We start from the raw sequence: 14,124 nt of genomic DNA on the forward strand, positions 1-14,124 counted from the left end.
ACATACATAAATACAATTTGGGGGTATAAATAAAGTAAGAAAATAATGAGATGTACATAGCAAACAATAAATTACTCATAAATATCCTGCTGGAAACCAAGTGCTGGGGAATGGACTTGATCTTCCTGCTGCTTTCAGCTCTTCCTTTTCCCGGCTTTTGAATGAAACATTCAGCTTTACCTAAAGGTGGGAGGCTGCCAAGTCCCGATTCACAAAATGACCAGGGCAACGGGCTGGAAAGAGGGAGGCAGCTCCTGGAAGAGGGCGGTCTGCTCTTTTCAGGTCAACATCCACAGCTGCTTAAGAAAGGAGGGAGAGCCAGACCTCCCCACCATGAGGCGGGAGAACCAGGAGGGGGTGGGTAGGATGTGGGGGTCCCCTCTCCAGGGGCCCTCATGTGAAATCCACACAACTTGAAATCTGATTCCCTGGAAACCCCGGTCACAGTGGTAAGGCAGGACTGCTGAGATGGGCTGTCCCTCTTGAGCAGGTAGCCATGTGGCCATTCACTTTAGAGGAACCAGCACAAGCCTGGGCAAGTGTTGGCCACATGCAGGGTACTGGTTGTGGGGTGGGGATGGGGAATAGCTGCTCTCTGCCTTGCGCGGAGTCCAGCGGAGGTTATCCATCCCAGAACCAGCCATCACAGAGCTCTTAAGATCTACCCAGGCTGGAGGGAGCCTCTGGGCTCCCCCTGCTCCTAAAGCCTGTGGGCAGTGCCTGCACCCAGTTAGTTCTATCCTGGAGGGAACTGGAGAGGGCCAATGGTCCCCCTTGGAGACACCATCTGGAGCAATTCTAAACTCCAGCAGAGTCAGATTTACCTGGGGTTTCAAAGTTGATCACCTGTACATAAATTTAGAATGCCTGTTTTCTTCTGGTTGCCCCTGCTTGGAATTGATGGGGAGAACTGCAGAGAATGTCAGCTTGGCATAAGAACTGCACCAAAGGTAGTGAGTTCCCCATCAGTGGAGGTATTCAAGGGTAGTACAGCAACCTCTCCAGCAATGGCAAAGGTGTGGGGGAGGGGGGCTCTGGGGTAGGGAGAAGCTGGGCGGGAGGGGGAGCGGCTTACAATTTTATGATCATACAAGTCTATCCACTAGAAACTGGCACCGGCAATGCAAAACTTTGTATATGTACAAGTTCTAAATGTTTCTTCCTAAAGCTAAATAGAACATGGATTCAGGATCCTACTTGTAGAAAATCCACTCTTCGAGCACCACAGCCTGGGGTCCTGGTCTCCAGGGGCCGAAGGGAGGACCGAGCCTCCGTTATTCGTGGAAGCTGGGACTCTTCACCACTCCCAGTTTGGTGGCGATCCCAAAGGGGTCCATGCTATCTGTTTCCAGGGGCAACGGAAACAAATTGGGCTCCAGGTGGTCCTGGAGTTCCTCGGGCTCTGCTGGGATGCTGGAGAGCATGGGCAGGAAATGGGACAGGGGCAGAAAGCCCTTGCCCTTGTACAGCTGCCTCTGCCTGGAACTGCTCAGAGAGACAGGGAGATGGTGTTTCTTGGACCAGTACACGTTGTAGCCATCGGGGCGCATCTCCTCCTCGAAAGCACAATCCTCGGCCGAGTACTCAGTCTGCAGAGCAAACAAACAGCCTGTGAGCAGCAGTGAGTACCCACAGGAGTGTGATGCCAGCAGAAGTAGCGGAGAGACGAGGCACAGGTAGTCGTGTGTGCTACATACTGCTGCTCGGGTCTACACCATACGCCGTGTGTATGTGTACGTGTGCACATAGTTAAAGGTTATAAAGTATGAAGGCATATATGGTACATATGTATATATATATAAACTTATATCTATTTAGTATAATGTTTGATATACACATATATAAAGTATAAAGCAAATATTAGAGTAATATATTCATTAAATACATTACATTGTATTAATACATAAACATAATAAATTAAATAACATTAAATACATGTTCAAACATTAAACATAATAAACATACGCTTTATATATAAATATGTGTACTTTGTATGCCTTTATACCTTATAACCTTCAACTTACACACACACTTCAGGTATATTTCATGTGTGTTTCATGCATATACTCAGACATACCTCGTGCAGATCCTTTATTTTCTTCACTAAACCATGTCACTTTTTAAACTTAGACTTGTTCTGAGCAGTAGCCATTAAAATCATAGGCATGGCAGGCACACATGCTTCCCATAATTATTGACATTAAGAAGTCCCTTGTATCCACTGGCACCGGGAAACACTGCTAAACTGTGTTATCCTTTTAGGATCAGGCTTTTAATTAAGCAACACAAGTCATCCAATCTGGGGCCCAGATTAAAGAATCCATTCCCCACTTAGATCCAAATGACTGAGCGGTTCTGAGCCTTTTTTGTCTGGTGCCCTTGTCAGAAACCTCAGCCCCCCCACCCCCGGCTTCTTCATTCAGTAGCTGGGGCCCTCCAGGCAGCCTGCCAGGATCAAGATAAAGGCAGCCCCCTCCCCCCAGGCCAGGAAGAAGCCTGCACCCCGTGGGTGGCCGGAAATGTGGCCAGAAGGACGGAAGGAAACCAGTCCGTGGTCCCAGAACACTGGTAGCTGAGATGCCAGTGAGAAAGTCATGTCCCAAACTGAGGAGGGGCTTGACATCTTGGGGACACATGGAGGACGGCCAAAGGCAGGGAGCCAGGAGGACTGGGCCGTAAACTATGCTGGGAGGCACCCGGTCTCATTTCTGCCCAAGCCTACAAAGGTCGCTGAACTGCAGGTGGGTGAGCACTGTGCTGATAAGGCCCTGATAAGGCCCGCATCTAATGAAGCAACACGCCGGGCTCGCGCTCAGGGAAAAGGTGGCCAGACAGCAGGGGAAATGCAAATTCATAAACAAGGGAATTAAAGCCAAGTGGGGCGACTGTTTCACTCTGCTGGTTCTTTGGGAGAAATTAGCATCTCATTTTCTTCTCCACTGAGAAAATGGAAGGATTTCGAGTTTCTAGGAGAAGGTGGAATTTGGTGGTGTTTTTTGTTTGTTTGTTTAATACTCAAGTTTTGCTAAATCATGACCATGGGATCTGGAGGCATAAGAGAATTTTAGGTGAAGAGACCCTTGCCCCACAGTTTGGACCAAAATAGTAGGTTAGATCCATCTGCTCCTGCAGACACGCCACTGGTGCCCCACCCATAAGTAAATGTCAGGGTAACAAAAGTTGCCATTGCGGGTTTGCAGTGGCTCTGGGTATCAGCTTTCAGCAAGAGCCCATCTCCTTCCTTGTCCTTTTCACTCAGGACTCTCCCATAAAACTTGCAACAGACATTCTGGACAAATACAAAAAACGGCGACCTAGAGCCACAAAACAGTATTGAGACACTAAAAAGATTCGTGCTGCGGAGACCCGGCGTCTGCATCTTTTCTGGAGGGCGGGGCATCCCAGAAGGAGCGGTCCCCTCCCTTCCCCCTCGCCCCTGCGCTTCCATCTGAGCCCCCGGCGCAGCGGGGCTGCAAGGAGGCCCTGCGCAGGGCCTGGACCTCACACAGCCTTCTCTGTGCGCCCGGGGGCGCGGGCTCCCTTTGAACTCTCAGCCTTTGTTCTGGCGACCAGAGACCGAGCATCTGCACACTTCCTGCCCGGAGACCCCTGTGGTTACCTGAGCCTCCCCAACCCGCCCCCGCCCTCCCCCCAAAAGCCTTTGCACTACAGGTGAGCCCAACTCGAGGATAAGCACACCCCCGGATGTCCCCCTATGGCGTCTGCAAAATACCCGTTTTTCTAGTAGATGAAAATTAATAAAAAAAAAACTCTTCAATCCCAAATATGATTTTTCTTCTGACTTATTGGAAGATTGACTTAAAAAAAAATCCAAGTTGTGGCTACACACTTTTGCTCTCTTTCCTCCCTTCCTTTTTTTTTTTTCTTTTTCTTTCTTTCTTCTCTTTCCTTTTTTTAACACTGCAGGGAGGGAGCCGGAGGCGAGCACCACACATGCACCCGAAAGGCAGGAGGTGGGCTTCCCCGTTTAATATCGAAGAGCCTAGTAATGGGTTTCCTCCGTCCAGCTGGACCCGCCTTTGGCTCCAGTGGAAATGCAAAGGCGGGTCTCACCCGTTCTCCAGCCATAAACTTCCATATTAGAAAGCTGGACGTTAGCTTAATCCCGCCCTTGCAGTCTTCCCCTCCGATCTCCATGCGGGCCCCGGCGGAGGAAACGAGGAAACTCTGGATTCGTTCCAGAGTGCCCTCCTCCCCTGCAGGCTCCCGCCCGGGGACCGGCAAAGATCCCGCCAGCGCGTCTTGCCGGATGGAGACACCTACCAGCCCTTCCATCTTGCCGTCGGCGTCCATGCAGAGGTACCGGACGCTGCGGTCGCCCTTGATAGCCACGGTACGCAGAGCGACTGCCCTGATCTCCATCAAACCTGGCCGAAAAGACAGCAAAAAAACTGGAGCCGGGACCCGCGGGGCCCACAACACGTGGATGTGGTTGGTCTGTGTACGGGCCGGTGCCCCCCACCACTCCCCCAGTTTCTCTCGAAGTCTGGGGACCTAGGAGTTGGGGGGGGTCCAAAGGAACCCAAGGTGGGGCAAGGGGAGGGTAACGCGTGGGTGCAGTAGGTCCACGCGCTCATCTCCCCTTCCCCCAGCTCCTTCTGAGGCCGGGGAGTCCAGGAAGGGAGTAGAACGCAGAGGGGCCAAGACTTGGGGTTCCTGGTGGTGGGGAACTCGCGGGAGCCTAGGCAGGTAAAGGGACGAAGGGCGCTGTGGTGGGTGAGGGGCCCGGCGGGCACTCACTGTGCGCGCTCTGGCCCCGCGCGCAGTCCACGGCGCCGTCTGAGTGGATGCGCAGGAAGCAGCTGAAGAGGCCGTTGGGACCGGAGGTGTACAGGTGCCGGAGGCGGACGGACTCGCCCCAGCCGTAGTGCACGTGCGGCCCAGCATCCGAGAAGGCTAGGGGGCGCCCGGCTGCGGCCAGCCAGAGGCCGGCCAGGACCAGGGCGCGAGCCACGGCGCACCGGCTCGGAGGGCTCCGCATGGCACCTCCTTCGTGCTCGGGGCGCAGTTCTGGCGGCGGGGGTGCGGGAGAAGCTGGGCGGCAGCCGGGACGCTCTGCGGGGCTCAGTGCGGAGGCGGAGCGGCCGCGGCCCTGAGACGGCGGTGCGCTCCGGGTACCGAGGCACTCCTACTCCGACGGCGCGGCGGCTGGCGGCCAGCGACCTTATATAGCGCGTCTTGCCCCCGACACCAACCATTTCTTATCGGGATTGCATCAGCCCTCCGCCCCCCACACACACCCACTCACACCCCGCCTCCGACCCAGCCCCTCCCTGGGCCCCGCCCGGGTGACCCCGCCCTGGCCGCCCAGATCTGGGGCAGGAGGAGGCCCCGCTTCTCGGGAGGCTTCGGGGGAGCTCCTCCCCGCGGCGCGGAGGCGAGGCCGGCGGCCAGGTCGCTCTTGGCTGGGCGAGTTTGATTTTATGAAGGAAGAAGACAACAGAACCCGCCTCCAGGCCACGGGCTCCGCAGGGAATTGGCTCGTCGCGGGGCGCTAGCAGGGACGCGGAGCTGGAATCCCGGGACCTGAGGCTGGGGGCACTGATTTTTCCATCTTTCCCTCTTGTCGGAAAAGCCTCGCCTCGGCTTTGAGCCCTCTACCCTTAAAAGCCCACATCCACTCCCTCCCGCCAGGGTCCCAACCCTCAAGTCTCCAGAGGTAAAGCGGTCCATTAGAATTTCCCCTGCAGCTCAGACCCTCTCACGTTCTCCAGCTTCCTGTTCTCGCGAGCCCTGCCCGCACCCTCCCTTTTCTCCTGGTAAATTGTCCCCCGACTGGAGGCCGGGCGCGACCTCCCCTCTCGGGGAAACAATGGAGGCGCGCGGGCGAGCGCTAGATGGCGCTTCAGCCCGGGTTTCGGCCTGGGGCTGGCTCCGCGTCCCCTCGCCGCCCCGCCTCTGCCCCGGCCCGGCCCACCGCGGTCCCCGGAGATGGAGCCTGGGAGGGCGGTCTCGGGGAAGGCGCCTTTCGGGGACAGGGCGGGCTTGCGAGCTGCAGTAGGAAACCCTGAGTTTACAGGGCGCACGGTGCAGGGAGGCTCCTCTATTTTGGAGGTGACTTTTGTCGGAGATCCGGTCCTTGGGTCCTTGCGCGCTTCTCGGGTGCCAGGGTGCGATACTTGCGGAGGACCAGGGGAGCGCCTTACCTGATGGGCAGGGGCAGAGCAGCAATGATGGGCGCCGCTAGGGTCGGCACAGGCACCAGATGGGGAATTTGGGGCCACTCGACGAAGTGGCTCCCGCAAACCAGATACCTTCTCTGATGAGGCTCTGGGAGAGAGACAGCATCCAGAGGATGCTCGCTGGCGGGAAAGAGGGCTCCTCCTGGGTGCTTTGGCGCAACACTGATTCTTTCTCATTATTCCTCCAACTCCCACCCCCAAATCCTGGATGTGGGGCCCCAGGAGGCTGGCTTGGAGGGAAAGCCATACTGGCTCAGGGCAGAGGCAACGGAGGACAAACAGTGGAGACACACGGAGAGAAAAAGCGGTGCCAGGTCTAATGAATTTCAGTGAGCAAAGGCCATATTCATACCCCCGTCGGTGACTGGCGTTAATGATGGAGCGTGCAGAAAATGTCACCAGGAAAGTCTTTGCAAAAAGACATCATCTCGAAAGCTTTATAGACCGGGGACCCCCACGCGGCGTATCCTGGTTCAGAAAGCCGCGGCTTCTGTTAAATCTAATTACTTCCCCCCTGTGGCTTTAAATCGACAGCGGCTCCTATTAAACTTAATTACCCTCCCCTGCAGCTTTCCTTTTAAAGACCCTGGATAAATTCGGGGCACTGAGGAGGGTGGCAGAGGCTGCACTGGGGGCCGTGCCCCAAATCTGGCTGGGGGAGGAGAGCAGTGGGGAGGAAGGGGGGACGACAGCCTCTGGTTCCACCCCTATCCCTCTGCTGCCCCTCCTGAGGCCATGTGGGAAGAGAGTAGGCACAGTGACCAGGGCTCAGGAAGCTGGTAAAAGCGGCAGCTTCCTACGCCCGGGCCCTGTGCTAAGCACGGGATGGGTGTTCTCGGCTTAAACCTCCGCGGCACCTGCCCGCCGCGTGGAACAGAGGGGGCCCCAGAAGCGTGTTAGCGTGACCCCAGGCTGCACCACCTGTAAGTGGCGAACCTGGAATTTGAACCCAGGCAGTCGGACTTGTCAATCCAGGCCGAGCCGAGTTTCAGAGGTGGTGTGGCCTCCTCGCAGGGGCGCGGGCTCCAGGGTCAGACCCTGTGCGGCACAGATCCACGCCGGGCCACCCCCTGGGCAGGTCATGAACCTTCTGGGCCTGTTGCTTCCTCCTGCCCGCTTTCAGCCTTGTCCTGGGTCATCGGGGAGAGTGGACACAAAGTGCTACGAGAGGGACGGAGGAAAGGCGGCGCTGGCCAGCAGGGGGCGCCGCTGCCACTGTCGGGCTCTCCAGGTGAGAGCAGGGACCGCGCTGGAGGTGAGGACCAGCTCCAGAGCCGCTCAGGGCAGGCCCGCCTTCTGACTCGCGCTGGTGAGCAGAGCGGACAGCCAAGCAAGATCCAGTCACCCCGATGCCCCTCAGCCCACGCAGGGGCCCAGGGGTCTCAGACCCAGATGACCAGAAGGGCCTGGTTTGGCGGCTTTGTTCTGGACTTGACGTTAGCTGGGATCTTTTAAACTGCCCTAAGTCCTTCTCCTGGGGCTTCCCGCCTTCATCTGAGCTTGTTGGAGTTGTTCCTTCTGATCTTGGTGTAAATGAGAGATTCTCCTCATTTCTAAACCCACTTCCCCACAGCTAAGAAAATCTTGTTTAGCATCACTTCAGTCTTTGCATTGTGAAAGTAATGGCTTTTCTTTTCACTTTATGGTTGGAAATTTACGTTACAATGTCAGACGTGCCTTCTTAAGTACACAAGCACTTCCCTGTGCCCTTCCCAAATCCCCTGCCCCCGCCCCATGATTGAGAAGTATTTTGTAATTACACAAACTTCTGTTTTCATCAGAAAAAAAAAATACGAACTTTGGGGGCAGAAAGTACTGTGAAGACTTGGGTGGGGGTGGGGGCCATGCCATACAGCTAGTTCTTGGCCTCGCTGAGACTGGAACGTGGGGCACCTGGGTCTCAGCCCCATATTTGTGCTAGAATCTTCTAGAACATGCTTCATTTTCCCCAAAGCATTCTTCACCAAGGCCCATTTTTTTTTCCTCTGTTAGGATTCCTATTCTAAAAAGAGGGCATCCCACTAGCCCAGAAATTGGCAGAGGCCATGTCAGAGCAGAAAAAGGAGTCTCCATTTATTTGTGAAACAGAAAAACGAGTGCTTTCAAACTCCAGGAGAGTTAATATGAGAATGGGAAAAGATACGTCGCGAATGACTATGTATAAAACAGATGAACAACAAGGACCGACTGTAGAGCACAGGGACTACACTCAGTTCCTTGTAATGACCTACAGTGGAAGAGAGTCTGAGAAAAACGTACACATGCAGGTGTGTGTGTAACTGAGTCGCTTTGCTGTGCACCTGCAACTCACACTGTGCATCAACGACACTTCAGTAAAAAAAAATTTTAAAAATTAAAGAAAGAAAAGACCCCTCTATCGACTGAGGGATCGGTGTCTATGCAGGGCCCACCCCGCGTATGTGGGCATGTAACAGGCAAGGTATCTATTTACAGGCCGCCCTCTGGCTATCTTTGCCACATTTATTTATCTTAGAATGCAGGGGGAGGACATAGCTCAGCGGTAGAGTACGTGCTCAGCATGCGTGAGGTCCTGGGTTCAATCCCCAGGGCCTCTGTTATCAATAAATAAATACACCTAATTGCCTCCATCCCCCCCAACAAAACAAAGTTTTTTTTAATGTAATGATAATACTAGAGAAAAGACAAATCTAATGTATAGTGACAAAACGCTGGCTGCCCGGGGCGGGAGGTGGGTGGGGCTCTCCTGGAGAGGCCCAGAGGAATCTTTCTGGGCTGGTGAGAATTCTTTTTCTTGACTGCTGTGAGTAACAGGCAGTGACATTTGTCAAAACTCATTGAACGGTGCCCTTGAAATTAGGCAGCATTTTATTCTAAATTATGCCTCTGTAGAGTTGATTTTGAACATTTTCGTTGCAAAAGCAGAACTTGTTCCTGGCTGAAAGTTTGGAAACTTTGGGAAAGCACCAAGGACCGTTTTGAAACCTGGAGCGTTGTGACTGCGTTACTAGCCGCTGGCTACTTGGGTGAATTTCTTCCTCACACTTTTCAAAGTGTGTGTATATGTATTTTTCTTTTCTTTTCTTTTTTAAGTTTCTGAATTGTATCCTCCTCAGGCCCCACTTACTGGAAACATTTCCCATGGCATTAAAATAACCTTCTGCAGCAGGGTGAGCAGATCTGAGTGGGGTACCCCGCAGTGTGCAATCTGTCCCCTTCGGCCGGACATTTAGCTTGTTTCCGACTCGCTCTCCTCCATCACACGGGGGAGGACATCTGTGGAGGTACATCTCACCCCTGTCCACTCTTGGAGCAGGAGTTACTGGGCCTGCGGTCTCTCTCCCCACGTGGGTCCTGTCAGCACCAGCAAGCAGACACTAGATCAGGGCATGCCAGGCTGGCTTCTCCTGGAACTCGGAAACTACCCAGCTCTGTCCACACTGAGGGAGGTAGAGTGTCCTCCCGACTTCACTGGGTGAACCTGACACCATGTTTAAGTCCCAGCCACCAGCAGTCACATGGCGGGCACAGGAGCTGGGATTGACAGCCTCTATTGCTGTGGATTCAGACACCCCGCCACCGCCACCCCCACCCCCACCCCCGCGCCCCACCCCGACACCAAGTGGAGCCTGGGTGTGGCTGTGCTTCACTTTTGTCGTTTGCCACGACCGGAGTGGCCAGTGCTTTCCGGGGCAGATGAACTCCTGCCAATATATGGCCATAAAGCCGATTTCTGTCAGTGAATTCTATCTTCCCAGTGACTCATCATCAAAACAGAACTGTATTCCAGCGGAAAATACCTCGTCCCGTCAGTGCAGTGGTCTAAGAAGGCTGCAGCGCTGCAAAGGGCACCTCGCCAAAGACAACAAAAAGCAGCTGGATGATAAGCCATGGCCCCGCTGATAGGGATGCCCTGGAAATCATGCAACTGACATCTTCAAATCAGAAAGTCCTGAAAGGCCAGGCCTGCGACTTCCAACCCAGCCTCCTCCAATGGACGGTTCTTCAGACTTGCTGCCCGAAGTCGCTTGTTTTCTCTCTCCAAAACAACTTGCTACGCCGCGTTTTCTCTCTGCCCCCAGGGGTTGTAGGAAAGCCTGAGCCCCGCGGGGCCAGCACAGTCTGCTGGACCCTCGTCCTGTACGGATGCTGGGCTGTCACGATGCTGCTGGCGGCAGCGGTGACGATGTTGGCAGTGGCTGACCCTTGTGAAGCCCCTACTGTGTGCCAAGAAGTGTGCTGGACCCTCGATGCTGTCGTGTCTGACTTTCATGGCACCCATTTTAAAGATGTGGAAACATTTTAAAGATGTGGAGCTCAGTGGTAGAGCACGCGCTTAGTGTGCACATGTTCCTGGGTTCCGTCTCCAGTACCCTCATTAAAAAAATAAATTTAAAAAAATCTAATTACCTCCCCCCCAATTTTTTTTTAATTTTTAAAAAGATGTGGAAAGCAAGCCTCAGAAACTGCACTCTGCCCAAAGACACAAAGATAATAAACAGCAGAATTGGAATTTGAATCCAGTTCTGTCTGAAGTTGTCATTAAACTCTTTTTTTTTTTTTTTTTTTGGTAGGAGGGTAGGCAGTTAGGTTTATTTATTTATTTATTTATTTAACTGGAGGGACTGGGGATTGAACCCAGGACCTCGTGTACGCTAGGCATGCGCTCTACCACTGAGTTGTACCCTCCCAACCAAGTCATAAAATTCTTAATCATTACACTGTATTTTTTTATTTTTGGCCACAGCAGTACTATTTTTTAAAATTGAAGTATAGTTGATTCACAATCTTGTGTTAGTTTCTGGTGTACAGAGTAGTGATTCAGTCATATATACACACACACACACACACATATATATTAATTTTTTTCATATTCTTTTTCAGTGCAGGTTACTACAAGCCACTGAATACAGTTCCCTGTGCTACACAGTAGGACCTTGTTGTTTACCTTATCTGTACTAAACTATAATTTTTAAAAAGAAAGAAGGGAAAACCCAAACAGACTCTTAGAAAGCTAAGAGGCCCGGCCAAATTCAGAGCCGCGTCCTGGCGTCTCAGCCCCATCACCTGCCTAGGGACATCTGAGCCCCTGCATTGATTCCAGCAAGACGTCAAGAGAGGTACCCTCTTCCCAGGAGCCCCAGTTCGGTCACACCTGGCTGGTGTTTCTTGGTGTCATTATTGCTCTGCCACCTGTTTCCTCCGAGACACATCTCCTCGGAGGTGGGGGACGCATCTATATGGTTGGCAGCCGGGCCCTCGGCGCCTTGTGCAGATCCTGACACGTTGTCGGTGGTCAAGCAATACAGTGTGAATCACGTAAAGGAACCAAGGAGTGTTGATGTGGCCGTGAATTCACTGGATCCATCCGTTTGTCTGTCCTTTCCGACTTCATTCTGTCCATCCTTCCTTCCACCCTCCCCTGGCTTCCATCACCATATTGGTTTTTCATTGATCTGCCAAGCCTTTCTGATGGGTCAGACCTCAAGTGTTGGACCCTCTTCCTGCCCTGTGGTTCTCCAGAGGCAGGGCTCCCCGGGCTGGGGCAGTGTGCTTGGGGCATCCGGAGGTGCAGACAGGGAGGCCCCATGCTGGATGCTGTGGACCAGCGGGGCTAGCACAGACGAGAACTTTCCCCAGAAGCCCGAAGCAGCAGAACAGCCTCTGGTACCGTACCCACATCTCAGGCAGCACCGCTGGGCTCTGAAGTGCCCACTGTCATTTTCATCGTGCGCTGGGAAGTGCTGCCGTTCCTCGGAGACACGTCTGGTAAGAAGGGAAGACTGCTGGTGTCAGGAGAGGAGGGGCAGAGACAGTCAGACCCAGACACTTTGCTGAGGCTCACGTGTGAGATCTCACCTCTGGAGAAGGGGCTGCAGTGAAGGCCATCATTGCCCAGAATGCGTCCAGCAGCACCGAGAGCTCGCTGTTGTCCACTTGACAGATGAGAGACTGAGGCTCAAAGCCAGGCTGGCGATAAAGACCCACAGAAGTGTAAGGGAACAGGCTCCGGGAAAGGAAGGGAACCAGTCACCAGGGAGCGGACTCCTCCTGCCCAGCCCTGCTGCCCTCCAGGCCTGGGTGGCGATGGTCAGGCAGGACAGATACCCCCGGAGGCTAAGCTTTGTATGGTTGAAGGTACTTTGTACGTTGAAGGTACTATTCCAGGTCATTTGAAATGGATGGGCTCAGAATTCTAGGCTTGGACAGGACCAGCAAGATGACTTCCTAGAAGCCCCTTATCCCTAAATGAACAGAATAAGGACCAGACAGGGAAAGTCTTGGCCCAAAGACACCCAGCCTGTGAGCAGCAGAGAGGGGATGAGCACGCACTCCATTACAGCAATGTTCCCTCCCTGCTCACACACACACACACGCACAGAGTCCAGTGTGGCATTTGACCTGTAATAAAGTCTTTTTTTAAAGGAAGCTCCGCACATACTGAAAGCACCTCACTGAAAACACCTGCCTAAGCGGACCGGCCGCTGCGGGGCCGGGGACACGGGTGACGGGGACGGCGGCTCAGCGGAAGAGGGCTTTCCTTTCAGGGCAGAAAACGTCTGGAGACGAGGATCACGGCGGTTGTGAATGTGCTTTTGTGCTGTGTCAATTTCACCTCCAAAAACAGGGAGGAAAGTGTGAAAGGAAAGTGGACCGCTGTAAAGGGCATTACTGGGGCCCTCGGGGGAAGCTGACTGTGGACTGTGCGCTGGTTAAACAGTCTGCGGTGGTCAAATCCTCTGGGCTGGATCTTTGGATTGTGGTTCCGTAGACAATGTCTTTGCTTGCAGAGTATTTAGAAATGAAAGTGTCTCATCCACAACTAACTTTCAAATGGTTCGGGGTGGGGAGGATGTAGCTCAGTGGTAGAGCACATGCCTCGCACACATGAGGTCCTGGGTTCAATCCCCAGTACCTCTGTCAAAGAAATAAAGAGGTAAACCTAATTACCTCCCCCTGTAAAAAAAATAATAATAATGATAATAAATAAATAAATAAATTTGATGAAGTGGTTCAGAAAAGCAAATGTGTGTAGGAGATCCCAGTCGTCAACCCCATTTTCCAGAGCAGGAAGCTGGGGCCTGGGAGGCCGCGTGGCTGGCCCGCTGCACCCCGGCACAGCACCAAGCAGGCTGTGGAGAAGTCGGGCTATTTCGGGTTTTCCCGGGGGCGTGTCTCCTGGACGAGCAGGAGTCCTGTTGGGTCCCGATGTCACGGGCATGGACAGACTTTCTTTCCAGGCAGCCGCTCCCTGGGGAATGATCCCGGAGCCCCTCTGGTCCCTGAGGAACTCTTTCCCCATGCCCTCTGTGCACTGGACAGTGGCTCAGTCTGTCTTCAGCTGGTAGCTTCCTTTCCATCATGAGCAATGCCATTTTTATTTTTATTTATTTTTTAATTAAAAAAACTTTATTCATTTGTGGATTTTTTTTGCTGCATTTGCATTTTAATTTTACTTTTGGAGGGGGAGGTAATTAGGTATATTTATTTATTTTCTTGTTCACAGAGGCACTGGGAATTGAACCTAGGACTCATGCCTGCTAAACACACTCTTCCGCTGAGCTATGCCCTCCCCCAGTGCCATTTTTAGAAGTGGGAAGTCACTTTTACAAGTTTCCTGGTTGGGTCTCGTCCTGTATTGGACAGTCAGCCCTCCTTTTAGAAGAAGTCACTCTCATATCTGACCTGAGAAGCAAACCCATGCCCAGACCACAGGGAACAGCCGTCTCAGGAGTAAGAAGATCGTGAGAAGGCCAACTTTAGCCCAACGTTCCAGAACATTCTGCACTGTTTATTACTGTAGTCACCGTTGAGCTGAACACTGCCGGCGCTGAGCCAGACATCGCGTCTGAGCGTGTGCACGCCCATAAACGTGCATGCGTGTGTATGAGTCTATGTGTGCACAATGCGTGCACCTGCACATGTGTATCAGTGTGCATGC

The 14,124-nt window shown here is 53.2% G+C and overlaps 1 protein-coding gene and 1 non-coding gene across 2 annotated transcripts; one reads left to right on the top strand and one right to left on the bottom strand.

Moving 5' to 3' along the window:
- Window positions 1–1,063: 1,063 nt before the first annotated feature.
- On the bottom strand, window positions 1,064–5,151 carry FGF19 (fibroblast growth factor 19). Its single transcript, XM_006210771.3, has 3 exons — window positions 4,762–5,151; window positions 4,285–4,388; window positions 1,064–1,589 (listed from the first exon to the last, which is right to left on the bottom strand). Exons 1-3 carry the CDS (start codon window positions 5,000–5,002, stop codon window positions 1,275–1,277), a joined length of 660 nt encoding a protein of 219 aa, XP_006210833.1. The 5' UTR covers window positions 5,003–5,151; the 3' UTR covers window positions 1,064–1,274.
- Window positions 5,152–13,030: 7,879 nt separating this feature from the next.
- Window positions 13,031–13,103, top strand: TRNAA-CGC (transfer RNA alanine (anticodon CGC)). The gene has a single exon. It is a non-coding gene; the product is annotated as a tRNA-Ala (tRNA).
- The last annotated feature ends 1,021 nt before the right edge of the window (window positions 13,104–14,124 follow it).

This window comes from Vicugna pacos, chromosome 10, assembly GCF_048564905.1.
Source record: "Vicugna pacos chromosome 10, VicPac4, whole genome shotgun sequence".
Classification (NCBI taxonomy): Eukaryota; Metazoa; Chordata; class Mammalia; order Artiodactyla; family Camelidae; genus Vicugna; species Vicugna pacos.